Source organism: Setaria viridis, chromosome 8, assembly GCF_005286985.2.
Source record: "Setaria viridis chromosome 8, Setaria_viridis_v4.0, whole genome shotgun sequence".
NCBI lineage: Eukaryota > Viridiplantae > Streptophyta > Magnoliopsida > Poales > Poaceae > Setaria > Setaria viridis.
In genome coordinates, this window is record NC_048270.2 from 28131560 (window position 1) to 28158439 (window position 26880).

At 47.2% G+C, this 26880-nt stretch overlaps 3 protein-coding genes, 1 non-coding gene and 1 pseudogene across 5 annotated transcripts; 3 read left to right on the plus strand and 2 right to left on the minus strand.

Annotated features, from left to right (window-relative positions):
• Positions 1 to 914: 914 nt before the first annotated feature.
• Positions 915 to 1048, plus strand: LOC117834906 (small nucleolar RNA Z247). The gene has a single exon (XR_004635860.1). It is a non-coding gene; the product is annotated as a small nucleolar RNA Z247 (small nucleolar RNA).
• Positions 1049 to 2789: 1741 nt separating this feature from the next.
• Positions 2790 to 4823, minus strand: LOC117834443 (zinc finger BED domain-containing protein RICESLEEPER 2-like; annotated as a pseudogene).
• Positions 4824 to 7646: 2823 nt separating this feature from the next.
• On the plus strand, positions 7647 to 10366 carry LOC117833879 (uncharacterized). Its single transcript, XM_034713476.2, has 2 exons — positions 7647 to 8079; positions 9501 to 10366. The coding sequence occupies exons 1-2, from the start codon at positions 7763 to 7765 to the stop codon at positions 9994 to 9996; spliced, it is 813 nt and encodes a 270-aa protein (XP_034569367.1). The 5' UTR covers positions 7647 to 7762; the 3' UTR covers positions 9997 to 10366.
• A 9-nt stretch (positions 10367 to 10375) lies between these two features.
• LOC117833880 (germin-like protein 11-1) lies at positions 10376 to 11421 on the plus strand. Of its 2 annotated transcripts, XM_034713478.2 has the most exons (2): positions 10376 to 10514; positions 10680 to 11421. In XM_034713478.2, exon 2 carries the CDS (start codon positions 10692 to 10694, stop codon positions 11262 to 11264), a length of 573 nt encoding a protein of 190 aa, XP_034569369.1. In that variant the 5' UTR covers positions 10376 to 10514; positions 10680 to 10691; the 3' UTR covers positions 11265 to 11421. The 2 variants fall into 2 exon arrangements, with proteins under 2 accessions (XP_034569369.1, XP_034569368.1); XM_034713477.2 differs by having other exon boundaries at positions 10507 to 11421.
• A 2291-nt stretch (positions 11422 to 13712) lies between these two features.
• On the minus strand, positions 13713 to 19611 carry LOC117833104 (respiratory burst oxidase homolog protein B). Its single transcript, XM_034712492.2, has 8 exons — positions 18740 to 19611; positions 18468 to 18624; positions 18304 to 18352; positions 17039 to 18183; positions 16745 to 16847; positions 16568 to 16650; positions 14862 to 15373; positions 13713 to 14019 (listed from the first exon to the last, which is right to left on the minus strand). Exons 1-8 carry the CDS (start codon positions 19374 to 19376, stop codon positions 13910 to 13912), a joined length of 2796 nt encoding a protein of 931 aa, XP_034568383.1. The 5' UTR covers positions 19377 to 19611; the 3' UTR covers positions 13713 to 13909.
• Positions 19612 to 26880: the final 7269 nt, after the last annotated feature.

Here is a 26880-nt window from a genome sequence, read left to right on the forward strand (position 1 = left end):
CATCATTAGCACATATTTACTGTAGCACACATTATCAAATCATGGACTAATTAGGCTTAATAGATTCGTCTCGCAAATTAGTCTCCATATGTGCAATTGGTTTTGTAATTAGCCTATATTTAATACTCCTAATTAGTATCTAAAGATTCGATGTGACAGGAATTTTAGGAGGTGCTAAAGAAACAAACACCCCCTATAGGTGTCATGATAGATTTGGACTTGGTTTAGAGATAGAGATAAGCATATACTAGAAACCAAGTGTCCTTGCTATGCACGTTGTAACTAATCTGTACTCTTATTCAGGGGCTATCCCTATATAAACATGGAATCGATGGTGAGCCGGGTAAGACAACCACGTTTACGTACCTACCACAAATCTTTCATGGTATCAGAGCTATCTTCTTCTAGTACGTCTGACTGCTTGCTTCGGCCATGGCGTCATCCTCTGGCGCCGGCTCTGCTGCGCCCCTAGGACCCCAAGTCACGAAGAAGCTCACTCGGGACAACTATGTCCTTTGGAAGGCGCAGGTTCTTTCCCCATTAGAGACGCTCAGCTCATGAGGATTATTGATGGATCATCCAAGTCGCCGTCAAAGACCATAGAGGTTGTAAAGGACGACAAGACAAAGAAGGTCCACGTCAACCCGGCTTACTCTGCATGGCTCGCACAAGACCAACAGGTGCTTGCATTTCTTTTTAACTCTGTCTCTAAAGATGTATTGGGACAAGTTGCAACTCTGGAATCTGCAGCTGAAGTATGGACAGCGCTAGAAGCAATGTTCTTAGCGCAGTTGCGTGCAAGGGTAACAAACCTACGCATGCAGCTCTCGACTTCAAAGAAGGGGAGCATGACCACAACAGAGTACTTCAACAAGATGAAAGCTTTGGGTGATGAGTTGGCAGCGGCTGGGAAGAAAATAGAAGATGACAAGATGGTCTCCTTCATACTTGCTGGTTTGGATGCGGATTACAACCCAATTGTAACTTCAGTTATGGGCAGATTGGATCCAATTCTCTTGTCTAAACTATATGCGCAAGTAATGTCATATGAAATAAGGCTTGAGATGCTGAATGATCAAGGTGGACAGTACCCATCGTCCACAAATTTTTCTTCGTCTCGTGGACGTGGTGGCAGCAACAGCTTTAACTGTGGGCGATTAGGAGGTTTCCGCGATCGTGGAGGCCGTGGAGGTCAAGGTGCTGGTGGTCGCCAAAACCAATCTGCTAGCACAAGAACCGGCGGACAAGGGACCTTTAAACCAAGGTGTCAGATTTGCGACAAGCCAAACCACTTGGCCCTCGAGTGTTGGTATAGGTTTGAGGAGGATTTTCAGCCGACTGTCAACAATAAAACAACAGCTAATGCCTCAACTGCATACTATGGAGTTGATACAAATTGGTATGCTGATAGTGGATCAACTGATCACATCACTTCTGATCTCGACAAGATGACGGTTCGGGAGAAGTATGGAGGACGGGACCAAGTTCACACCGCCAATAGCGCAGGTACGATTATTAGTAATATTGGTCATTCTATTTTGCCCTCTCCTATCCGAGATCTTTACTTAAAGGATGTTCTTCATGTTCCTTCAGCAAACAAACACCTTGCTTCTGTCCATTGTCTAACTCGTGATAATGATGCTTACTTTGAATTTCATCCCACCTTTTTCCTTATTAAGGATCGGGCAACGAAGAGAATTCTTCATGGAGAAAGATGTGAAGGTGGCCTTTACCCTTTGGTGCCGAACTCCCTAGATCATAGTTGGAGGAAACAATCTTTTGTAATAACTAGGCCATCCACTAAGCAATGGCATAGTCGCCTAGGACATCCTGATTTTCCTATTGTGTCTCATGTCCTCAAAAATAATGCTCTCCCCTTTATTAACGATGATAGTGCTGAATCTATTTGTGATCCTTGCCAACGAGCTAAAAGCCATCAGCTCCCCTATACCAAGTCTCAAAATATCTCTACACATCTGCTTGCTCTAATACATTCGGATGTTTGGGCCCAGCACCAACATCACTGATTATCGTAGGAGCAAACAAAAATTATCCCAGAAAAAAAGTTATCCTACCTTTATCATGAGAAACTGTTGATAATCAAAATGGTAAACAGCTTGCCCGACCAAACTAAAATGGGCCATGCACTCATTTACTCATTTTTTTTCTACCAATTCTTTTGCCAGTGAAACAACCAGTTTAAACTTACTACTTTTGTGAGCTGATCTCCTTCCAAGAAACAACAATTTGAAGCACAAAGGAGATTGAGTTGTCAAGTCAATTGTGAAGAAAAAACTGAAGTATAGTGAAATTGATAAACAACTTGATTGATCAAACTAAATCGATGGATCGACGAAATGTAATGAGCTGACTCCCATGCTGTCGTAGATAGCTGATGCACTCACTACTCATTTTCTCTACCAATTCTGTTGCCACAAAAGTATTATAATAATACTCCATTTTCCAGCATGCTTGACCTTGTTAACTCAGTTACCCAAGCACACCTCAGCTCCTGAAAACTTGCAGCACATGACATGATGTATTTTCAAAATGAATCTAGAATTATGAGCCAGTTGCTAATAGCTGAAATTATGCACCACCTGTAAATTATTAAGATCTAAAGTAGGAGTTGAGTTGGAGTTGCTCTAAGATGCTGTCATCACAAAAATGGACAGAGTAACAAACAAGTAGCAGACTGCTAACTATATGAAGAGTTAGCACAGAGGACATTGCTTGGGTACCTTTAAGAGTCATTTGAGCTTCTTCGAACTCAAAGAGGCATCATTATCTCAGGTGGCTGCAGATGCAAAGAGGCATACTGGAGACATCAGTACATGTATATGCAGTAACAAGTTGCAAAGATATAACTGTCTTAGTAACATACTAATATGCAGTAAAAATTACCTTCATTGGTGGGATACTTGTACAGCCAATCTTTGCAACAGACCAAAGCTTCAAGAGTTTCTGGTGTCATTGAGCTTCGATTGTCACTAAGAATCCGACCACTCAAGCTGAATATTGATTCAGAAGAAACGGTGCTGAGTGGAATTGCTAAGAAATCGCGTGCCATCGCTGACAGCACAGGGTACTTGTTGGAGTTTGTCTTCCACCAAGTCAGAATTTCAAAATTTTCATCTGTTCTCACTGGTGGTTCATCTAGATATGCATCAAGTTCTGATTTTTCAATCCAAGTCCCTCTCCTCTGATGCCTATATTCAACAAATTCTTATTCTAGTCTTCTTTTTCCAAGAACTAGCACTGGAGAACGGTTCACCATACTCCTGGATGCACCAGTTTGTGAAACTACATTTGTATCATTTTGTCTAATAACCTCTTCATACTTCCTGAAATATAGGCGAAGCCACTCTTTAGCCTGATTTTTGCTCAAGTCAATATCAATAAAGTTCCTGCACACCTTCTCATAAAAGAAGTCTAAGAAGTCAACTTTTGTTCTTGGATCAAGTATGCTGCAAATAACAAGGACCATATTGTAATTTTCATTCCAATATTTATCAAATTTCCTCTCCATTGCTTTTGCCAAATCTGCGATAACCTCATCCTTGTACCATTCTGGACTATTTAGAGTTTGATGGATACAAAGCATATTATCCAGGAACATGTGGGAAGTAGCGTATCTATCAACTGAGAACGCCCTGGTAGTTTCTTCAAAAACTCCAAGAAACTCACCAATATACTCAACTTTGCTAAACTCATCTTCAGTTGGAAATGGTTGCTGATTTGCTTGGGCATATCGCTTCAAGACGATCTTGTACTTTACTGCCTCCATAATCATGGCATGGGTTGAGTTCCAACGGTTGGGAACATCAAGGACTAAACCAGCCTTTGCAGCAAGACATTCCCTTTGAGCTATCTCATTGAAATCCTGGATACGCGATGGTGATGAGTTAATGTGCCTAATCAGGTCTCTTATCAACTCTATCATAGCACTAACAATGTTCATACCATCTTGGACAAGAATGTTGAGTATATGAGCACAACATCTAACAAGAAGATGCTCACCACCAAATAACATGTCAGACTTTCCGCTTTCTTGCAAAAGATCACAAGCTGCCTTGTTATTTGCTGCATTATCGAGTGTGATGGTGAACATCTTCTCTTTGATACCATAATCTGTCAGAACAGTTGTAATGGCTTCCTCAATAGCTACACCCGTATGTGGATACTTCAGATCCTTAAATGCAATTATCTTTTTCTTCAAAACAAAATCAGGGCCAATATAGTGAGCTGTCACACAAATATATCCCAACTTTTGGTTTGATGTCCAAAGATCAGATGTGAAGCAAATGCGAGAGTTTAAGACTCTGAAGTTCACTTCGCAATTCTATCTTTGCTCTCTCAAACTTAGCAACACATTCATTACGAATCATTTGTCACCCTATGCATCTAAATGCAGGTTGTAATGACTCCATCCAAGGCTCAAACCCTTCATCATCAAACTTATTGAATGCTACGTCAGCTCTAACACACCATGCAATCATCAAGTCACGACTTCTCTGTTGATTAAAGGTGAATGAACTATCTACAGGCCTTTTCTTCATTGTAGCGACAAATTTGTTCCTATCATCACTAGGGATTATGGGGCAATGCTCTGCAATGTGAGTTCGAAGGCTGTTTGTACCTGATTTTCTGTTCGCAGTCAACTTTGTTCCACAGTACTTGCAAATTGCTTTTAGGACACCATCTATCTCGACCAAATCCGGCTCATAATACTCCCAGACTGGTGCCCTTCTATTTGGTGTTTGCGAGGAATTGTTGTTGGTGCTCTCACTAGTACCAGAGGCCTCTAACCGATGAGAAGACATCTGTTTCAAAAAATATAAAGTATAAAGTAGAAGCAACGTTGTGTAAAAGTAGAGTGACATCTGCCAAATTAACAAACTGACAAGATTTCGTAATGAAACAGATGAACTGACAATAGCACAAAGTAGAAGCAACGCTCTCTATTTAGCAAATTGACAAGATTTCAGCTTAACTAGTAGCACTAGCAGAGAAGCACCAAAGGCCCTCCATGTAGTTCCTGTAGCACTAGCTGGGCTCATTCATGGTGTGAAAATAAAGGTAGAGTAGCAGAGAAGCTTAGACGAACCAATAAACTTTTGTCCTAAACCTTTTCTTTATTGCTATACATACTGACATCATTGGTCGTTGCTTATTTGTTAATCAAAGAGTTAAAAATCACTTTGTTATACCGATACAATAGAGTCGTATAAACCATTTCTTTAAACAAACTAGGAAGGAAACTTGTCGATTATGTTAAAAAGAAGTTGTGCAAACCAATTGGATGCAGAGCATTTCCCCTTTTTACTAGTCAAACACATAAAGTTGTGGTGGGCAGAGGAGAGGACAACTGCCTACCCTCAACCTGATGCCTGTTTTCCATAACCTGAAGCTTTCTGAAAACTGTCAAACTGACCCCAGGTCATGAACTAACTAACAATAATCGAAATGGAAGAATCAATTTGGTCGGTTAACTATGCATTCCTCCCAATCATGTCACTCGTGCAGAGGTTCTTTGCCGGACAAAGATAGCGCACCTGTGTGTGGGTACTGTGGCTGGCGATTTAGCCTAGCCCTGTTAATGGGAGGAGGACGGCGCGAGGGGCCTGGATCCGGCGCCTCCCTACAGATCAAGCAAGAAGAAGGGTTGAAGGCCGACAGCTCCGTCTCCTCGGTACCTCCCCTGCAGATCGGGATGAGTTGATGAGGAGAAGAAGGGGAGGGGTAATGTGGAGGGGATGGAAGGTGGGAGGTGCAAGAAGAGTACCTGGATCTGCCGCCGTTGTTGGAGGAGAGCGGCGAGAGCGGGGGTTGCGGCAGACGGTGCTGGCACCGGCGGCGTCGCCGGAGCAAAGGGACAAGGGACTCCGGACTCGGCGGCAGATGGAAGAGCGGCGGATCCACGGACTCGGTGGCGTATCCAGAGAGGGCAATCGGCAGGGACGCAGGGTGGGGCGGCTCGCCTGGCGACTCGGCGACTCGCGTGCGGGACTGCGGGGTGCTGGCCGCATGATGTGGGAGGCCAACCCGCCCCCGACCCGCATTTCAGTACACCCAACCCGCCCCAACCCATTAACCTCTGGTACCCATTCCTACCCATCCTAACAAAACCCGCGCGTGGACCCACCCCAAAATACCCGTATCAACCCGCCCCACTAGCAGGGCTAAACATCAGTAGGACGATATAATTACTATGTTTTATTGATGATTATAGCAAGTATACTTGGATATATCTTCTCCGCCAGAAATCTGATGATTTCTCTGTCTTTCACGAGTTCCAGAAACTTGTGGAAAGGAAGTTTAACCGGAAAATTCTATCCATGCAAACTGACTGGGGGGAGAGTATGAGAGACTAAATTCCTTATCTTTCACGAGTTCCAGAAACTTGTGGAAAGGAAGTTTAACCGGAAAATTCTATCCATGCAAACTGACTGGGGGGAGAGTATGAGAGACTAAATTCCTTTTTTAGGCAGGTCGGAATTACACACCTTACCCTCATGCACATCAACAAAATGGCTCTGCAGAAAGAAAACATCGCCACATAGTAGAGGTTGATCTTGCTCTCCTTGCTAAAGCTTCCATGCCTTTAAAATTTTAGGATGAAGCCTTCCTCACAGCTACACATCTCATCAATCTTCTGCCAAGCAAGGTTCTTAATTTCCAAACCCCAACCGAGCTCCTTCTCCAGGAAAAACCTGACTAACCATCCAATGTCAAAATACATTCTTTGTTTTACCTTAAAGTATTTTCTTCCATTTTTGAGAAAATTGGTTCTGTTGATATATTGGCTGTTGCTGACATTCATTACTTGCTTCTAGGCCTGATAGGCTCTCGTTGGAGTGGCCGTCCTTGCTGCAGAATGTACAGAAGAACAGAAAATTATTCGTTTGTTGGATCAATGGTTACCACAACCTTTGTTTCTCCAACATTGTTAGTGTGCTACATTTATTTAGATGTGTATTATTTGTGAATCAAGAAAAAAACATGCTGTTCAATTAGTGTTATTGGTTGAATTCGCCAGCAGCCTGAGTTATTGTTTTCTGAAGTGGTTGTGTATCTTGTTGACATACGTATTACAAAAGCTATGAAATATAAATGTTGTTTGCTAGATTATCCAAGATTATATCTCTATCTCTATTTTCTTCTTTGTTTTTTTTTTCTTACTAAAGTGATTAAGATTTCTGCCCGATTTCGTACGTCGGCGAAGGAAGACACACAGCAAGATTCAGTTATGAATTCACAATGGTTGTCCATAGATCGAAATCAAAACTGCACAAGATATATGAGAGTGATGTATACAAAATAAAATGAAAAAATAATATATTTTGCTCCCATTACGTCACCGCATCTCAGCACCAGCAAACCATGTGATGAGTACATGTGCCAGACAAATCAAGCTGCCTTTTTTTTAAAATAAAAAAGACAAATAAAACAGCACATGGGCTTGCACTGGCTATGTGGGCCATGCTCCTCACTGCACTCCGGGCCCACTCCCGACACTGAAAAGTCCTCCGCCACCTCACAGCTTGGCACCGCGTTGAACCGCACGATCCAGATCCGACCGCCCACGTCCCCTCCACCACGTCAGAACCGGCCCCGCTTTAATTGCCATCTCCGCTGCCGCACGCCGTCGCCGTCCCCGGTCCAACTCGCCGCGTACGCAGCTTCCCATCCAACCAACCAGGCAGCAGGGGGACGCGAGCGAATCGTACGCGGGCGCGGGTCGACCGGCTTCGGGCGGGCGATGGCGGCGCGGCGGGGCAGGGGTTGTGCGCGCGGCGCGGCGGCGTTCGCGGCCGTGGCGCTGGCGGTGGGCGCGGGCCGGCGGTACGGGTGGGACGGGGCCTCCGCGGTGGCGGCGTTCCGCGAGGCCCGCGGCGCGCTGGGGCCATGGGCGGCGCCGGCCTACGTGGCCGCACACGCGCTCACGCTCGCGCTCTGCCCGCCCTACGCCATCTTCTTCGAGGGTGCCGCCGCGCTCGTCTTCGGGTTCCTGCCCGGCGTCGCGTGCGTCTTCTCCGCCAAGGTCCTCGGCGCATCCATCTCCTTCTGGATCGGAAGGTCGCGACGCCTCTCCTCTTCTCTTTCCCTTTCTTCCCTGCTCTGTCGTGCTCTGCTGCGTTCCTGGGTTCCTTTGTCTGTGCATAGGAGTCGAGATCTGATAATTCTGTTGCTTTGAGCGCGCGATCTCAAAGTTGTTTGTGCGTGGCACCGATCGTGGGGTCAGGACTGTGGCATGAAGGAAAGTAGATTTGGGTGGGATGTTCTAGACAAAAAGAAGTTAACACTTTTTCTCTGCTGGTTTTCCATTTTGTTGCCTTTCTGCGACCATGGAATTTGGAATTACGCAGTATTTGGCCCTGTACTATTGTTCACTTGTGCTGAGTTTGGGTCGCATAGATAGAAATTCGAGGTAATTACTAATTAGCGAGATCTAGGTGCTAACTTCTGCATGACTTGTTTTCTTGTCAATGTTTCTAGACGAGAGCAGTGAATAGTAGTATTCTAGTACTTGGCCCCGTATAATTGTTCGGTTGTGCTGCATTTGGGTAGCATAGCTGTGAGTTGATGCGGTGGAAAGGCTAGTCCTTGAGCAGCAGTAGGGAAGTAAATCGAACTTAAAATCGAAGAGGGGGAGGATAGAATGGACATCACTAGGGAGGGCAAGAGTATAGGTTGGAACTAGAAAGCTATAGAAGAACAGAATGTCACACTGGTTGATTGTAATTAAGCACTACTGCTTGTTACTAATGATGAATTCTGATGTGTGATAACACCACTTCATGATAATGATAATGTAGTATAAAGTGAAATAAACTATTAAACTTGAGGTTTGTTACGTGTATCCTGTCATATTGAGCACTGCATGCATAAAGTCATGCGAAACAAATTGATTGGATGAAATTGGCTGCACATAAATAACACTTAACCTTCTTGACCTTACATACAATTCCTTTAGTTACTTTTTAGTCGGGGATCGTACCTACTAACAGGGGCGGATCGAGGTTTGGAACAAAAACAAGCTAAGCTTCTTGAGTTGTCACAGTATACACCTTTTTCTTGAGTTCATGGGTATCTTGATCATGCTTGTGCTATGCAAAATATTTTTTGGCTGCTGTTCATAAATAGAGATAGGACAGACATCTGGAAAACGTAAAACAATCATATTCTAGATGTGTATATGGCTTTAGGATAACTGAGAAATGCTCCGTTCAGGCAATCATTGCTGCAGAAAACTCAGTTATGGATAGGATTAGGATTTGACTTATCAGGATGAAAGAAGACACAGTAACATATTCGTCAGCTAACTCTAGCTGATATGTGTTCTGGATGATTATTCTATCAGCTTATGTGGACTAGGCTTTGTGTTATAGATCGCAGTGTCGATTCATGTATTGTTTGTCTGCACGCCATTGTAATTGTTGATCTGTACCTTCTGTTTTAGCTCTCTTTGCTAACTAATCTTTTGTGAATTTCTTCAGGGCAGTTTTCAGATATTTCACTTCAGCAATGGAATGGCTACAGAGGAACAAGTACTTCCATGTTGTGGTTAAAGGGGTTGAGCAGGATGGCTGGAAATTTGTATTGCTTGCTAGATTCTCGCCTCTGCCTTCCTACATCATCAACTATGCTCTATCAGCTACGAATGTTGGATTTTTCAGAGATTTTCTCTTTCCAACAATTGTGGGCTGCTTACCAATGATACTGCAGAATGTGTCAATCGTAAGCCTTGCTGGTGCAGCAGTGGCCTCCACTACAGGATCTAAGAAGTCCAGTATCTACTCTTACCTGTTTCCAGCAATTGGCATTGTGTCCAGCATTCTAATTTCTTGGAGGATTAAGCAGTATTCTTCTGCACTTGCTATTCCTGATGAGCTTAAGAGTGCACCTACAAATGGAAATTCCAACGGTGATGCTAAGCTGGCTTCGGCGCCATCTACAAATACCAACTCTGGGAAAACTAGGAAGAGAAGGTGACTGACAGTATCTGCCCTGTGTCCACGATTTACTACATTGCAATGGCAGCAATGGAGTATCAAGCAGCTACACTCAGATGCTAGTCAAAGACTTAATTTACACATTGGTGCATCACTGCAGTGCTATGCTATCTGTTTCATGCCATGGTTTTTTGGGTGCATTTAACAGATGCTACCTTCTCGTTTCTGTCCTTTGAGCTTCTCTTGTTCTAGCGGATAGCAAGGTGAATATATGATAGAAGCTCACATGTTGTGCATCCAGAGTAATCTGGTGGTTTAGACTGCTTTTCTGACTGTATCTTGTACTGAACTTAATGTATATCCGAAGAGGTAATATAAGATATTCTTCTGTATCAGAATTTGATTCAGAACTGCGTTTACTTTTGTGATGTAGGACAGCTGCTGTGACATTTCTGTGACTACAAGCGGTTGTCTATACTCTTTTGCTACAATCCAAAGCAAATCATGCAGTGAACTCCAAGAATAGTATGCAGTTTGAAGAAACTTTGGTTTCACTCCGTGAGTCCTTTCTCATCAGTCATCACACTATATAACCCATGTTCTGCTATGCATCCCTGTGTCCAAAAATTCTAAGAGATGAAGCTCTTCATTCCCTTGTGTTCCTACATTCTTCTCATTGGCATCTATGCTCCAAAAGCCCTATCAGATAGTCCCCCTCTGCAGGATGTATGCCCCATGGCACCTCAAGGTGAGAGGAAGCTGTTCATTAATGGTTTCCTCTGCAAGCACCCCAGTACCATCCTGGCCTCTGACTTCAAGACCCTGCTGCTGAACCATGCCGGTGACCTGAATAACATGTTCCGGTCAACGGTGAACATGGTCACCGCCACCGAGTTCCCTGGGCTGAACACCCTGGGCCTGGCAATGGCGCGCACCGACATCGCCCCCAGCGGGGTGGTGCTCCCCCACTCTCACCCGAGGGCGTCGGAGATGATGTTCGTCCATGGTGGCAGCGTGGTGGTCGGCTTCTTTGACACCAAGGGCAAGCTGTTCCAGAAGACCCTGGGGGAGGGGGATGTGTTCATCTTCCCCCGTGGTCTGGTGCACTACATCATGAACTATGGTTTTGGCCCCGCTACGACATTTTCGGTGCTCAACAGCCAGAACCCTGGCGTCGTCGGCATCACCCATGCGATGTTCGCAACAGAGTCAGATGTGGTCGAGGGCCTGATGGCAAGAATGTTGAAGTTTGGAGAGATGGCACTAAGTGACAACAGTACTTATACTGGTTTGCAATGGGCATTCTGATTATGTGTTAGCTCAACTTAGTGGTACACTTTGGATGAAAATTGACTGTAGATGATTTGAAGATAAGTGCCTAGTAATGGATTCTTCTTTGTGATGTAGCTGCTTAATAAACTATCAAGGCACCACACAGATTAAGACCAGAGACTTCTTTGCCTTATCTCTGCAGGATTATGATGTTGTAACCTCTAATGTTTCTCTTTTTTCTATCATTACACGATCCTATTTCACTTTGCAAACTTGTCGGATGATGTGAAAATTGCGTCACATAGCAGTCGCCATCCTTTGGCATTCCCTGGACAGCATAGCCTTCCTTTGCCTTTTGCTTTACTCAGTGGATCTCAACACGCCTTTTGTTGTTTAGCATTATCTCTCAGCTCCTCGAAGGTGAGATCTCTTTCTTTTCCACGCCTTCTCTTTCAAACTGAAAGCTCCTGCACCTGATAAAGTAGACTCATAGCACCAGCCCAATCCTATCATATTCACACGCTGCTTTATCCAAGATGCTCTTGTAACTGAATGTGTAATCATTGATGTGCACTGCGAGAAATCGCTGCCCGGAGTCTAATTCGATGACTTATTAGGTGATCAGTTTTGAATTGGATTCCCAGTATTCTTGTCAGATGTTCCTTTATGTTGGTCTATTGCAGTACAAGTGTGCTGATGATAGTGACCCTTCGTAAAAGAACTTGTGGAGTTATGCGTTTGCTTTTGGATTTGGCAGACACGGTTGCTCCATCCTTTTTGAGACTACATTTTTCATCAATGTTGCTGGAGGATTCAGAAACGTCAGTTCTTCAGCGACATCTTTCCTCACTGATAGCAATGATTCGTAACAATGGCTTTCCTTCTTCTTACAAGGAAACAATTTAGGAATACTTATTATAGAAGTTTTAACAAACTTGATGACAGGACCATATAATAACTAAATAATCTTCAAGTTGATTCTGTGATTTGATCTGATCTTATCTGACCAAGAATTTGTCAACAGAAGATCAGACAGTTCAAAAGCTTACCATGATGGGTGAGAAGCATTTATTGGCTTGACTGAAAATTCAGAGCCAAAGAACACAAAATTTTCTTTGACGCTGTCCAAGTAAACCAGTTGCGCTAGAGTTATTTTTCTTTTGGTTCAGCAGCACCTTTTCTGAATGAAATATCCTATTAATCAAGACGATTTGACGTTCACAAATTAGCGTTCTCCAAGCTAATCCTGGAAAGCAGATGTATCAGTTTGTATGTCATTCAACACGATTGAGATAATTAATCTTACACTCAGTCCTTGTCATGGGAATTATTACAAATTACAATGCATGGTTCATTCATGGAAGTGACAACAAGAAACAATTCATCACGCACGTATCCTGCATAGTCAACCTGCATTACTTTCTTGCAGGTTAAGATGGCTACATGTCACTTTTAAATTCTTTCTATGCGATGTTCTAGACTCGTGCACACATGTTAAGAAGTAGAGGAAAATGACCATAGGTCCCGACTGAAAGTTTACCTCTTACTTTATGTCATGAAGTTTGTCTGTTATAAACTGCCTTTCTTCAAACAACAAACCAATGAACAAATAAATTAAGTCTTGCGGGACTAGTACCCAATCCTTAACTTAAAATTATTTCCATTCGAAGATTATTTAACTGTCTTTTCAAAATGTTAAGGTGATGACTTATTTCCATTTTATGTTTGAATTTGATAATCACAGTTGAAACTTCTGAGACATGCTGCCAGAATAGGAGCAGTTTGGTAGAAAAACTGCTGAGAGAGATACCCAATCCTTGACTTAAAATTATTTCCATTTGAAGATTATTTAACTGTCCTTTCAAAATGTTAAGGTGATGACTTATTCCCATTTTATGTTTGAATTTGATAATCACAGTTGAAACTTCTGAGACATGCTGCCAGAATAGGAGCACTTTGGTAGAAAAATTGCTGAGAGAGAAATTGGAACCAGAGAAAAAAGAATTGCCTGCTATTTAAGAATGTAGATATTCTTGCCTTCCTACTATACACTACACAGTATACAATGTGATAAAACACTAGACGGCACATAAATAACACAACCAAACTATACCGACAAAAACAATAGGCAAAGGTAACTTCCCTGGCTGCTCTGTGGGCCAGGGCGTATGCAATCATGCTCATCATCATCCTCTGGAACCCTAACATGTTAGCACTACTCATCGGTTGAGGCCGTTCATGGTTGTTGCCCACCAGATGGTGCACCAGCACATGAGAGAGATGTGACCTGCAGTGGCAAAGCTGATAGCAGCCACAAAATGTGTGCACTCTTTCCTGCATTAGCCCAACTTTCTTGATCTTGCCAGATCAGACATTTTGATGCCTTCGACCTGATAAGGCCATCAAACTCTCTATTATGCTGCTTGATCAAGCTGTCTAGTCATACTGTCTAAGTGACACGGTGTATCTTAGAGAGAGAGGATCTGTACAAAGGTAATTGTATTATTGATTCTTCTAGAGTAAACAAAAAACTGATGGGATTTTGACCCAACTGGCCTGTCACAATCAAGCAATACCTACTTTTCTCTACTCCTTCCCTCTACATCCATATATACGCTACATGTGTCGAATACACGGTATGTACCGAAGTGTCATGCAAAAACTTGCTGATGCTAAATGAATTAGAAGTTCTCCTTGTGGAACTCGAACTTCGTGTTGGTTTTCCGTGAGAAATCCTGCGCGAGCTCACGAAGCTCCTTTGTCAGCACCGGGGCACCACAATAGAACACTCCTGCAATATCCAAGAACAAAGATATCAGTGTTGATTCAGAAATTCATTATGAAAAGAAGAATTACGTATTGTGTGCAGTAACTAGGATGCTGATTGGCCCTGCTGTTAGTGTTATCCCTTTTCAGTTTCAGGTAAGGTTGAGCTGACAGGCATGCCTGATTTTGACTCGGTTAGGCAAAGGCAGCAAGCATCTCTTGGGAATATGTTAAAGAATCCCATGTCTATCTGACTTGACTTTATAAATGTGAATTTTAGACACCCATGTATATATACATAACTCTTCATCTCTATCTACAATGACTCTGCTCTGCATTTTTTATTTTGTAATTGCAATTATCAGATTGGCTAGCCCCCAATCTATAACCTAATTTCAGTTGCCAATGCAATGCAAATTCTTGCGTCTCATCATTTACTTATTGGTTGTGGCTATCAGCAAGCAACAGTGATTGGGCGGTTGGCCCCTAGGCTGTCAGGGTCGTCCTATTCAATGTCAATCCTAGTCATGGCTAAGTTCAAATTGAGCACAGCAAGCATCGCACACTCTGGTGCTGGTCATGCATAATGTCCCTGTCAGCTATGTTCTGCGACGAAAGTGGAGCCAGCCACATTGCGCTCTAAGCTCATACCTAGACAGCTATGTTTGGTAGAGTGCTTCTTTCACCGCGATCGAGTGAGAGAAGCGTGGAGGCATGAATAACCTGCAGCCTTTTCACCACCATGAGATGCCGACCCTAACAACCGCCAATTTACTGACCATTCCTGATCTCGACTTTACCCTTTTCTACCATGTTGACAATGAACGGGCTGGACAGAGATTTTTCAGTATGGATCGATGGACTTACCGACGCGCTGGTCACGGTGGTTGAGTGCGATGCGCTTGTAGACGTTGCGCCAGTTGGGCCTGGCGAAGTGGGTCTTGACGCGGGTGCCGGAGACGACGTCGACGCCGTGCTTGGCGTGGTTGAGCGACTGGAGCATGGCGATGAGCGCCGAGCGTGCGTCCCCTTCCTCGTAGACGCTGGTGCAGTAGTTGTGGAGCTCGATGACGCCCTTCTTGTCTGTCTCGGCCACCTCGTCCATGACGCCGCGGAACCACTCGAAGGAGCCCTGCTCACGGGTGACCCAGTAGAAGTAGGCCCGGCGCGTGCGGAAGGAGGCCGTGGAGACGGAGTTGTCGTTGCCGGAGCCGGCCTCCAGGTCGCCGTCCAGCTGCTTCATGTTGTTGATGATGTCCTTGATGATGGAGATCATGGGCGTGGCGCCGATGCCCAGGCCGACGAGCAGGACGACGTCGTACTTCTTGTAGTCCTGCGCCGGCGCGCCGTAGGGCCCGTCGATCAGCACCTTCGGGAAGCTGCAAGGAAATCGTTTTTTTTTAATCGCGTTAGTTATTGGCGTGCAAACTGCAACAATGCGAATCTTCCAAAAGAAATTAAAAATTAGCCGCATTAATTCGATCGGCGATGGCGTAGTGAAAAAAGAAATGAGAATGTCAAAAGGTGGTGTGTTTGTCGGAGAGTCAGAAGTCAACGGCGCCGGATTAACAACCTAACCCGCACTCACAAGCCACAAGCCAGCCACGCTTTGCTTGCTCCGTTCTCCCAAAGGTACAGATGGGACTGAAGGCATCAGAGAATGAATGTCCTTTTCTCCCAGACGTTTTCCTTTGATCTTTAAATAAAAAAAAGGATCTTTGGAATAGGAATGTGTTGGGCAAATGGGCACGCATAGGCATGGACCATGGACCCTTCACCACACCACCCCCAACCACTGGCCGTCCTCCAGATGCCCATGAATGAATGAGCCAAAAAAACAAAACAGCTCTTCTCCTCCACCGCCGGGAATATCACCGGCCGCCACCGGCCGTTCACCTCATCATTCCCACCGGCTGAATTATGCTACCACTACCATTGCTACTACTCGATGACAAAGATCCTGCAGGGGTCAACACCTGCTACGACTTACCACCCTACACGTCCCAACCGAACTAAGAACACTTTGCCATGTGTGCTGACTGTGAGCCAGTGCGCGCGCGCATCTGTGTTGTCTGGACTCTGGACACTCTAGGCCGGCGTGATGCAAGCGATGAGCTCAAACGCTGCCACATTTCTGTTGACCATTGGGGGGGGGGGGGGGGGGGGGGGGGCAAAAAGTGTTAGGCAATTGGCACGAAGCTCTGGATGGAGGTCAGAGATGGTGGCGCTACCGACTGGAGCAGGAGCAGCCCATGCCAGGCCGTGGTTGACATGTGTGAAACCACAGCTAGCTGGAGAAAGAAAGCAGTGGTACACGGCCAGTGATGGATCCACCTACCCCCCCGGGGAGCCTCAGAGACCTGGTCCGGTCCACAGGTCCAAACCTTACCCGTACCGACCCGACTTGCGACCTGGCTTGAGACTACGACTCGTCCACATCCGCGCCACCCACCCAACAGGCCCCACAGCCGACGCGGTAACGGCGACACGGCCGGCGAGCTCTAGCTCCACGTGCGTTTTTTGTCATCATCGTGGAAACGCGAGGAAGAAGAAGAGGGTGCTTGCTCGCTCACCTGGGGTTGGTCATGGTGCTGCCGTCGCGGTCGTACTCCGCCCGGAGCAGCCCGCTCTTGCCCTCCGTCGGCGGCCGGCAAACCTGAATCCAATTTGGTCACGATCAGCTCCATTTCATAAGATTCAATCCAAGGATTGGTTTTGCCGGATTGAATGTAATTAGTGGAGCACGGTACCTTGGAGAAGACGGTCTTGAGCTCGCGCGTCCAGTCGCCCAGCGTCCTGATGTGGACGCTAACGTAGTCGTCCTTCGGGGCCGACGTGATGGAGAACGGGTGCCTGTCAGCAGGTTCGATTCACAAAAGTCGTTAGCGTCTCGCCATTAACAACCAAAGCCTTCTTTAATCCGATTACCTAAACAACCCTAATAAAGCATCTCCACTTAACCACCTTTGCTTAATGAAGCCCATCCTACCTAGTCCTCCTCTCTTCATCAGAACAGCCAAAAAAAAAAAGAACAGAACGCTTACCACTGGAACGGCGAGACGGCGGCGCAGTTGACGAAGATGTACTGGCCGCTCTTGTACCGGAACCCCTGGGGCTTGGAGAAATGCAGCGAGAGGACGTTCCCGGGGTACACGGCGACCTTGAGGATCTTCACCGGCCGGACGCTGGAGCGCAGCGCCCGCGTCAGCCGCTCGCACGCGTACATCACCAGGGGCACCGCCAGGTACATCCACGTCGACTTCTTCTGCCACTTCTTGGTGAGGTACAGGTAGTGACCGTGCACGATCAGCAGCGCGTACACCACCACGAAGCAGTGGTGCGAGTACCAGAACGCGTTGAACCCCGTCAGCCTCTTGAGCGGGCCGGGGAGCGCCAGCCGCCCCCGCCGGAACCACGGCGTCGCCAGCGTGAACGCCACCGCCATCAGCACCAGCATCACCAGCCCCGTCCACCCCTCGGTGCCCTTCACGAACCACCAGTAGTCGTTCGGCCTCGGGAACCCGAAGTACTGCCCCAGCGGCGCGTACTCGGCGTCCGTGGCGCGCAACAATCTAGGGAAGTCGCAGGTCAAGTGGGAGATGATGTGGAGCGCGGCACCGACGGTGATCCCCACGGCGACCACCTTGTGGAAGTTGAGGTTGTCGTCGAAGGGGACGACGCGGCCGACGGCGGTGCGGTTGCGGATCCAGGTGATGGTGTTCCGGCAGACCGGGAGCAGGATGAGCGCCATGTTGAACTTGAGCGTCTCGGCGCCGCCCTTGGCGATGCAGACGCAGTACCCCATCACCTCGAACACGTAGCGGCGCCGGTACTGGACGAACTTCCACGTGAAGAGCCCCGCGCAGATGGAGAGCCACAGCAGCATCACCCACACGCGCTTCCAGTTGTCCTCCAGGAAGTACTGCGCGCGGCGGTACCAGCGCCGGAGCGGGTTCGGCTCCGGCGTCGGCCGGAGGTTCTGGGAGAGCATCTGGGAGAGGTTGCGGCTGTTGGTGGTGCCGATGCGCACCGACTGGCTGGGCGCCTGAAGGAGGAGGGTCTCCAGGTTGTAGAGGTCGATGTAGCCCAGGTTGCCCGGGTCCAGCTCCTCCATGATCAGCCGCGCGTACTCCTCGGCTTGCTCCTGGATCTTCGACAGCTTGTTCGCCGACGCGCTCAGCAGGATGATCTGTCAGGTTGCAGGTGGAGTTCCATCAGAAAAAATAAAATCAATCTTTTTTTTTTCTCTTGGAAGAAGATGCAAATAAACGTGTTAATCGAGCTGGTGAAAGGGTGGTGGCAGAATTACCTCTTTCACCTCCTCCTCGGTGATCCTGCCGTCCGCGTCCTTGTCAACCCTGCGGTTAATCGAGGGAAGGTTTCGTTAATTACGGCGCCATTAGCGAGTAATTAAGGGAAGGGTTACTGTTGCTGAAAGGAAATGGTAGCAATCAATAAGTCAGAATGACGTACATGTCGAAGAAGGTCTGGAGGCGGCCGTCGAAGCTGGTGTCGGAGATTTGGTCCCAGAACTCGAGCAGCTCCGCCTTGCTGATGGTGTCGCCGGAGATGTTGCGGCGGCGCGACAGCGCGTCGAAGAGCTCGCCGGCGAACTCCGGTTCCCGCATCCCTGTCATGTCAGCCAGGTGGTTAATTCTTAATTCAATTGGTGCGTGCAAGTACGGGACAGGACGGGCAATCGATTGAAGCAGGTGGATGGATGAACCAGAGGACAAACCACTCACCGATGCACTGGCCGAACTTGGAGCGGTGTAGGAGTCCGTTCGGCGCGAGCTTGTCGAAGCGCTCCTCGACGGCCTCCCATCCCTTGGCGCCCTCGGCCTTGCTGATGAACTTGAGCCCCTTGAGCGCGTGCGCCGCCGCGGACTTGGACCGGTCGAGCGTCCTCCCGCCCCCGCCGTGGCGGTTGATGGAGGCGAGGCGGCGGAGCTCCTGCGACACCTGCTTGATCCGCGACGAGGCGTTGCGGATGACGTTGTGGCCGTAGGACGAGGACCGCCGGTTCTCGAGCGTGCGCGCCAGGAGGGTCACGTCGGGGTCCTCGCCGCCGGCGCCGCCGTGGGCCGCCGGCTTGACGCTGTGCACGGCCACCGAGTCGTCGCGCACGTCGAGGGTGATCTCGACGTAGTCGTCGTCGTCGGTGGCGGAAGGGGAGGCGCGGGGTGGGGGTGCGGAGAGCGGCGCGGAGACGGACTCGGCGAAGCGCGCGCTCTTGCGCGCCCCTGTCTTCTTGCTCAGCGGGCCGCTGTGCGGGATCACCCGCTCCCGGTCCCGGCCCTCGTGCGGGGCCGCCGCGGCGGACGACATCTCCACGATGTCCCCGCCGGCGCCGGCGTCGGCGCCCGGCCTGTGGCTATGCATGGTGGCCGCCGGCCGGCCGGCTCTCTAGCTCCTTGTCCGAGGAACACGCGCGCGGCAGGTCGGTAACCGGAGAAGCGAAACGCTTTTTCGCACGGAGCGGAGGAGGAGGGGGTGCGGGTGACGCGCGGCGGCTTCTTTAGTCGTGTCGGGGAGGAGGAAGAGGGAGGAGGTGGCAGGTGAGGAACGGTGGCGTTTGGGGAGCAGGGGAAGGGAGGAGCGGAGGCTTTATAGCTGTGGAGGGGAGGGGAGGGGAGGGGGAGGCGCGTACGTTTTACTAGTCGTCGTCTCGGCGCCGTCGCCGGTGTGGGGGTGGGGTTGTTGGCTTATTGTTTGCCGAGCGGGCTTGGTGGCGTGAGGTGGGGAAGGGAAGAATCCGCCCGGCGCCCGGGGAGGGGGAGGGAGGTCAAGGCGGCGGCTGACGACGCGGAAACGCAGCTGCTGCTTCGTCGCCTCGTGCCCGGTGCCCCGGCCCCACTCCGATCCCCCGTTCCGTCAGTGTCGCAACAGCTCGCGCCTCTCCCCCCCTTCCCGTTCCAGCGTCGTGTACAATGTACGCGCGCCGGCACGCGGGTGCGCTGTGTTGTGTCGTATGCGGCGCGGCGCGTACGCACGTGTCCGCGTCCGGCGAGGGGGCGAGGCGGTGGGGCCAGCGCCGGCGGCAGAGGGGAAGAGGGGTCGCCGACGTGTGTGGCTCTACTGAGCAGTCGAGCGTTTCGTGGACGCCCTTGGATTGGGTTGGCTCTGGATCACGCACGGCGGCTCGCGCGCCAGCGTCTGGACGGGAGACATGGAACAAAATCTTCGGATTTGTCTGGATTTGTCTGGATTTTATAAATATAGGACATTTTCAAAGGAATATAGGTTAAACGTTTCAAAATTATTATTATTATTATTATTCAGCAGTCTGATATTTTCTCCTTCTTTTTATTATACAGGCAGCTCTCCTGTCGGTTCATTTTGTAAATAAAGAATTATTGTTCATATGAATCCGGTAATCTACGTTGGCAATCTATATAAATTTTTTTTTGGCATTGACAGTAGAAGTTTAAATGTTTGATCCAGAAAATCCTTATATCGTGGCAGACAACATTTTGAAGGCCGTAGGATAAGAATATGGCATCATAATGGCTTGAATGACGTGAAGCTGACGTCCCCATGCTACGATCAGATGCTACACATGCACCCAGTAAAAACACGCTGTATATATGCCATCCCACGGCCTAGTTCGCCTTGCAAATTGTATTTCGAAGCGGAACCCGGGCACCGGGCGACCGACGTTGATGGCCACGTACGGGCTCGGTCGCCGGCTCCCTGGCGGCGGCATAGCCAGCGATCGATTGATGGATATATGTGGCAGGAGCACTGACCACAAGGATTGGCATGTCCGATCCGCATGGGCTACACTTGTGTACAGTCTCGTACAGAATTCAAGGCTGGTATATTACAGCGGTGTTTAGCGGCACTCCATTTCAGAAAAATTAGCTTCACTCCACCAACTTTAAAAAAACTTGCAGCTCCATCAACTCCACCTCTAAAAAAAATGTGGAGCTAGGGTTTAAATCCACGTTTTTGGTGGAGTATCTCAAGGAGTGCTCCAAAAACTCCAGTTTCAGACCTCCTCATGGAGTTGGTGGTATTTACCCATCATTGCCATTCGTACACAAGTACCGGTTTGATAGATAAAGGAAAAAAAATCATGTCACCCCCTTCGTCCCGTCGCCCCCCACGTCCTACAAAACCTAGCGGCGTCGCCGCCGGCCGAGTCCCTAGCGAAAATGAATGTCGATGGCGACCCTCCTCCACCCAATCCGGTGATTCCTTCCTTAGCTCCTCCAACCAGCTCGATTTTGGCCTCCGCCCATGCCGCCCAGATAGAACTCACACTGGGCCATGGCGGCCTTGGTGGTGCCGCCGCCGGAGTAGTGCGATTCGCCGATGTGCTCACCGTACTCCGGGAGCATCTCTGCCCTCAATCCCAAGTGCTATGTAGATAATCAACAATCTGCGTATCAGCTTATGTTGAGAGTTGTTTATATTGTTCCATCAATCCATCTCGATCAAATTCGAACTGAATAATGTAAAAGTTTGTTGTTTTGAGGAGAGCGTACTAGAACTCGACCCATGCATAAGCATGAACTTAAAACATCAACCAGCCATCCACCATGGGCAAAATAGAACATTTCCACCAAATCCTCATATTTCTGGAGCTGGAGCACTACAATCTGCCAAACACGTACAACAGCTTCATATTTTTCTGGAATTGGTGGAGTGGAGCTGGTTTTTATGAGCCGAAGTGCTGCCAAACAGCCCCTGTATATCTCTTGAAATATTTATAGCCGCATAAATATGTCAAAGAAAATGGTACTTATAGCTAGAAAACTCTGAATAATTAAAAAGTGAGCCAAATCGCACGATGGTGACATGGAGAGTAGTGTACGCGTTCCGAACGGTACGGCAGAGGATCTATCCGTCCCGGCCGGACGCAGTTCCAGAGGGATTATGCATGCTGCGCGAATTTCACGTGGAATTCTTGTCGTGGCAACTACACCGTGTACTGCTCCTCGGAAGCGGCCCTGCTACCGTGCAACAATATATCTTGCGACAAACCAAAAAAACTATTAACGGGTACATGCCATATTCATCGAGACAAGACCCTCACGTCGTCGTCACCGCCGCCGCCGCACGGACATGCATGACCACCACCACCACCACCACCACCCAAGATCGTCAAAGTGAGCAACCGGGATCACGTACCATGCACACCATCGTCTATCTCTCGTTACCGAGCAGCAGCTTCGATCCAAACTCTAACCCCGGCAAGCAGCAAGTGCAAGGACACGTTACCGATGAAACTAATGCCAGTCACTATACCTTTGCAAGGCGAACTAGGCGTTCCCCGGATCGGATCACATATGCGCTCTCCGTCATCGTGCCACGACTCCACGCGGCTGCACGGGTGGCGGTGGTGCCCGGTCCGGTGCGTCTCCAACGCAGAGTGCGCGCCCCCGACCGGTCGTTATCCCTCTCTCTTCCGTCATCGCCGGCGCGGCGGCCGATGGCGACGACGACGAGCATCGAGCGTTCGGCAGCGGCAGGTCCATCCACGCACAGATCGATCGATATCCCACACTGTTCGATCTCACGCGTGCCGAACCGACGAACCTCGGCTCTCGCTCTCTCAGCGCGCGAAAAGTTTGTGCTCTCGGTTCGTGCGCTCTGATTGCTGCCTTTTTCATTCGTCGATCGTGCCCTGTCAAACCTCTTTCTCTTCTTGTTCTTCTTCTGTGAGATTATTCTGCTGTACGTGGTGGCTATGGACTATGGTGGTTTCACGATCCAGGCTTCTAGCTGCAGATGGACCGCAAGAAAGGCACGCGTGCAGTGGTTGGCGACGGGTGCGTACTACCCGCGCCGGACTCTCGGCGGTCGTGCAATGCAAAATGTCTACTTGCTGAAAATTCGCACCAATTAAGGGCCTGTTTGGCAACCAAGTGTTAAAATTTAACACCTGTCACATCGGATGTTTGGATGCTAATTAGGAGTATTAAATATAGGCTAATTACAAAACTAATTGCACAGATGAAGTGTAATTCACGAGACGAATCTATTAAGCCTAATTAGTCCATGATTTGACAATGTGGTGCTACAGTAACCAATTGCTAATGATGGATTAATTAGGCTTAATAGATTCGTCTCGCGGATTAGCACAGGGTTCTGCAATTAGTTTTATAATTAGCTCATATTTAGTTCTCCTAATTAGCATCCGAACATCCGATGTGACACTGTTAAAGTTTAACACCTCGTATCCAAACACCCCCTAAAGCAGAATTTTGAAGGAAAAAAAATTCTAGGATGGGACCAAAAATAATCAGATACCAGTATGTTTTTAGGTTTGAAAGTTTTCAAAAACCATATATTTGTCGTGGTAATCAATGTGTTAAAGTTGGTATTTGCCGATTTACATACCCAGCATAGTCAAAACATTGACCACGTGGAGATCTGGGTGGCTTAGCTGCTCCGGTTTTGGAGTAAGCAGTTCGGGTTCGAATTCTGTGGAGCGTGCCTCAACTAGAGTCTGGTCTCTAAAACATCGTGTTATAATAGTAACCTGTGTTGAAAGATTAGGTTAGCTAAAAAGGCATACGTTTAAATGCTTCTCTACAATTTTGGTGTTGCCATGATTGATTGGGCAACACGGACATTTCTCTTTCTCTTTAGTACCTTTTAAGTTCTATAGAAATACTTACATTTATGGAGGGAGTATGTATTGCGTATACTACAATATTTTTTTAAAAAAAAGACAAATTAGCACTTCATCTTTGCCTTTGATAATTCGGATCCCTCCAAAGTGCATCCAAGTGAAGCTCCTGCAAAAGCAAGCTATCAACAGATGTATACACCATATCAATCGAGACAAGGCCACCACCGACCCAAGATCGCCCAAGCATACGTGCAGCTTCCAAACTCCATCCAGCAAGCTAGTGAACGTACACATCACCACAGCTCGCAAGTGAGCTAGGCTTTGCCCGGAGACGGCATGTGCTTTCGTCACGCACCACCGTAGTACCCGCCCTACAATTCCACGCAGATGCCGGCAGATGGGGTGCCTCGCTGCAACAGAAAGTGCGCTCCTCCTGACCGGTCGTTTTCTTCTCCGTCGCCGGCGGCCGATGATCGGCGGCGGCAGATAATCCAGCTGTTCACTGTTCATACGAGTGCCGAACCGATGAATAAAATCGCCGCGCTTTCCACAGGTCTTCACCGGCCGTGTGGAAAAGGTTCTTTTTCTTCCTTGATTGGGTTCAGGCGGTTTGTGCGCTCTGATTGCTACCTTTTTTGCTGCACTGCACATTGTTGCTTGTAAAGCGATTGGGGCATGTGGCCAGTGGCCTGTGATGAATATGCTGCCTGCCGTAGTGGTTTCATGGCCCAGCACTCGAGCTCTAGATGGCTCACAATGCACGTGTGCCTGGAGGTGGAATGCTGGATGGTTACCGCGAAATGTCCATGCGTATTTGTCCTTGGAAATCAAATTCAATCGTGAAGATTTTTATTTTCTTTTGTAACATTTCCCCCTCTGAATGGAGGTTTCTGAAGTTGTTTTTTCCTACGGTTGACTGGCAAATAAGCTGACTTTATACCCAATAAAAGAAAATAATGCCGTTTCTTTTTTGGTGTTGAACTTTTGCAGATGCACTGTGTAGTATGTCATCGTCTCTTATTACTCCAACGTGGTGACGCCATGTGATGGACGTGTATGAACCTACAGGGTGTTAATTCTTTTTTTTCAGTGTGTTGAAATATTAGGAGGGAGAATGCGGCTTCAAAGAAGAGAAAGGAAAAAAAAGAAGTTCATACTGTGGTTACCAAAACGTACAGGGCAAAAGAAGATGAGGTAAGCGAGAGAGCATATTTCCGGACCAGACACTGCTGATATCATCCGAGATAGGCAGCGTAAAGGCAATGGTAAAGCGACCGTATGCTCCCTAGTCACTAGACCCCTTCTTAGTCCTCTTTCTCCAAACGAACTGAATATCACAAAACATTTCGTTTTCTTTGACTGCATGCGTTGCATGCAAACTGCCTTCCACCTGCTTGAAAACTTGAATTCAATTCTTACCACGAAAGGACTACTGCTCCTGAATTATCGCCCTTAGCAGGAAAAGGAAAAAATCTGAACATGACACCATGATAACTGCGTTTTTCTTGAAACGTGTAAATTCACATTTCTTGGCCTTTGATAATTCAGTGGATAGTGATATATGGGTTAGGTGGGGGGCTTACGTCTATGGGACTCTTTCAACACAGTTTAGTAAGAACCCTGGGTATATTCTACGCATACAGTTCTCAATAAATTTTACGGGACATTCGACAGGACTTAGAAAAAGCTAGAAGGATGATGCATGAATCAAGAATGAGAGACTTGAATGTTGGAAATACTACTCCCACCAAGATATTAAACTAGGAACTTGATTTGTGATATTAGGTTGCCTACATCATCCTAATCCAAGACCTTCTCTTGGTCAGAGGTTTTCTCACATGTTTTACTTCAAACTAGTGCCACTAGTTGGTCTGAGCTATCCGTTGTTTGGATCAAACAAATTTTAAAATTAACAAGCTCTGCTCAGGTCAAACAACCACTAGATTTTCTCACAGATCAGCTTGCTTATAACGTTTTTTTAACACATGACTTTGTCTCTTATGCATCACTTAATTATCTACTGGAATTATTCTGCTCATGCTGTCAGTCTCTGTTCTTAGCTATTACCCTGCTTGTCCAACTACCACCTCACTAAGTAGAGAAACGACCTTCCATCCAGCGTAATATGTCTCGGTCATTTTTGAACTCGGGACTAAAGGAGCTTTGGTCCCGGGTCAAACAGCCACCACGGACGGCCACTGACGATGGGAGCTTTAGTCCCCCTTGGTAATATCAACAAGGACTAAAGAGCCCCTTTAGTCATGGTTGTAACGGCTAGTGGGGACGAGGGAATCTTGTTGGATATTTAGTCCCGGTTGAAAACACCTACCGAGACTAAGGGCCATCCATTTAGTCCCGATTGGTAATTCAACCGGGACTAAATCTTTGGTCCTGGTTGATAATTCCAGCCGGGATTAAATGGATGGCCTTTAGTCCCAACCGGGACTAAACACCTCGTCTATAAAAGTTAGCATCTTCCTCTCCGAGCTCGAGCCACTCAGATCGAGAGCTTCGGGCTCCTTCTCCATGGCCAGCAAGCAAGCTTAGGGAGGTTCTGCCCTATTTTTTTCCTTATTTTTATGGGGATTTCACTCATCCAAAGTGTTGTAAAGGTTAGCTACTTCATCCTCCCTTCATTTATTGTTATTATGCTTTATTTTATGCTTTAGAGGTAGAGAAAAATGAGTTTTATAGAACAAGGGAGAATGCAGAGGATTTTTTATTTATACATGTTGTTGAGCTAGAATTTGATGGATAGCTTGCTTGTTATATATGATTCGTATTAGATAAATATCTTGAACAATATTAGGTACGAGAAAAAAATAGAGTAAATTTATTTTTAATATTTAGTCATTGCAATAAAATTGAGGTAAATAAAATTATAAGTGTAAGAAATAGAATTTGGTCATTGCTACAATTTTTTGGATAGTTTGCATGTTAAATTAGAGTGACATGACAATTACACTAGTCAACTTAATGCTACATTTGAGGAACGAGACAACAAAGATACACTAAAGACTATAGACACTCCAGAGTGGACTTCACGGAGTGGAGAATCCAAAAATAATGGTAGAATAGAAGAACTTTGAGTCCAAAAACTCGAGCTGAATATAATAAAACAATCTTGAAATAGTTTTCCAAACGTCTTTTGGAGCCACATTCTCACAATAAAAGTATGGGGTCCCAATAGCCTGTTCTAGAAGAGATCTGTTCACTGACCTTGACCCATCGGCTTTTAGTTGATTTTAGCTTGCCAAAATGGGCTATGCTCAGTGAAAAGATATTTTGCCTTGACAGGCTATT

Bases quoted from the DNA above. Each gene is read 5' to 3' on its own strand.
- LOC117833879 (XM_034713476.2), top strand. From the start codon at position 7,763: ATGGCGGCGCGGCGGGGCAGGGGTTGTGCGCGCGGCGCGGCGGCGTTC. The intron at 8,080-9,500 runs GTCGCGACGCCT...GAATTTCTTCAG, and splicing joins ATCTCCTTCTGGATCGGAAG to GGCAGTTTTCAGATATTTCA.
- LOC117833880 (XM_034713477.2), top strand. From the start codon at position 10,593: ATGAAGCTCTTCATTCCCTTGTGTTCCTACATTCTTCTCATTGGCATC.
- LOC117833104 (XM_034712492.2), bottom strand. From the start codon at position 19,376: ATGCATAGCCACAGGCCGGGCGCCGACGCCGGCGCCGGCGGGGACATC. The intron at 18,353-18,467 runs GTACGTCATTCT...GATTAACCGCAG, and splicing joins CTCCAGACCTTCTTCGACAT to GGTTGACAAGGACGCGGACG. The intron at 16,651-16,744 runs GTACCGTGCTCC...AATTGGATTCAG, and splicing joins TCAAGACCGTCTTCTCCAAG to GTTTGCCGGCCGCCGACGGA.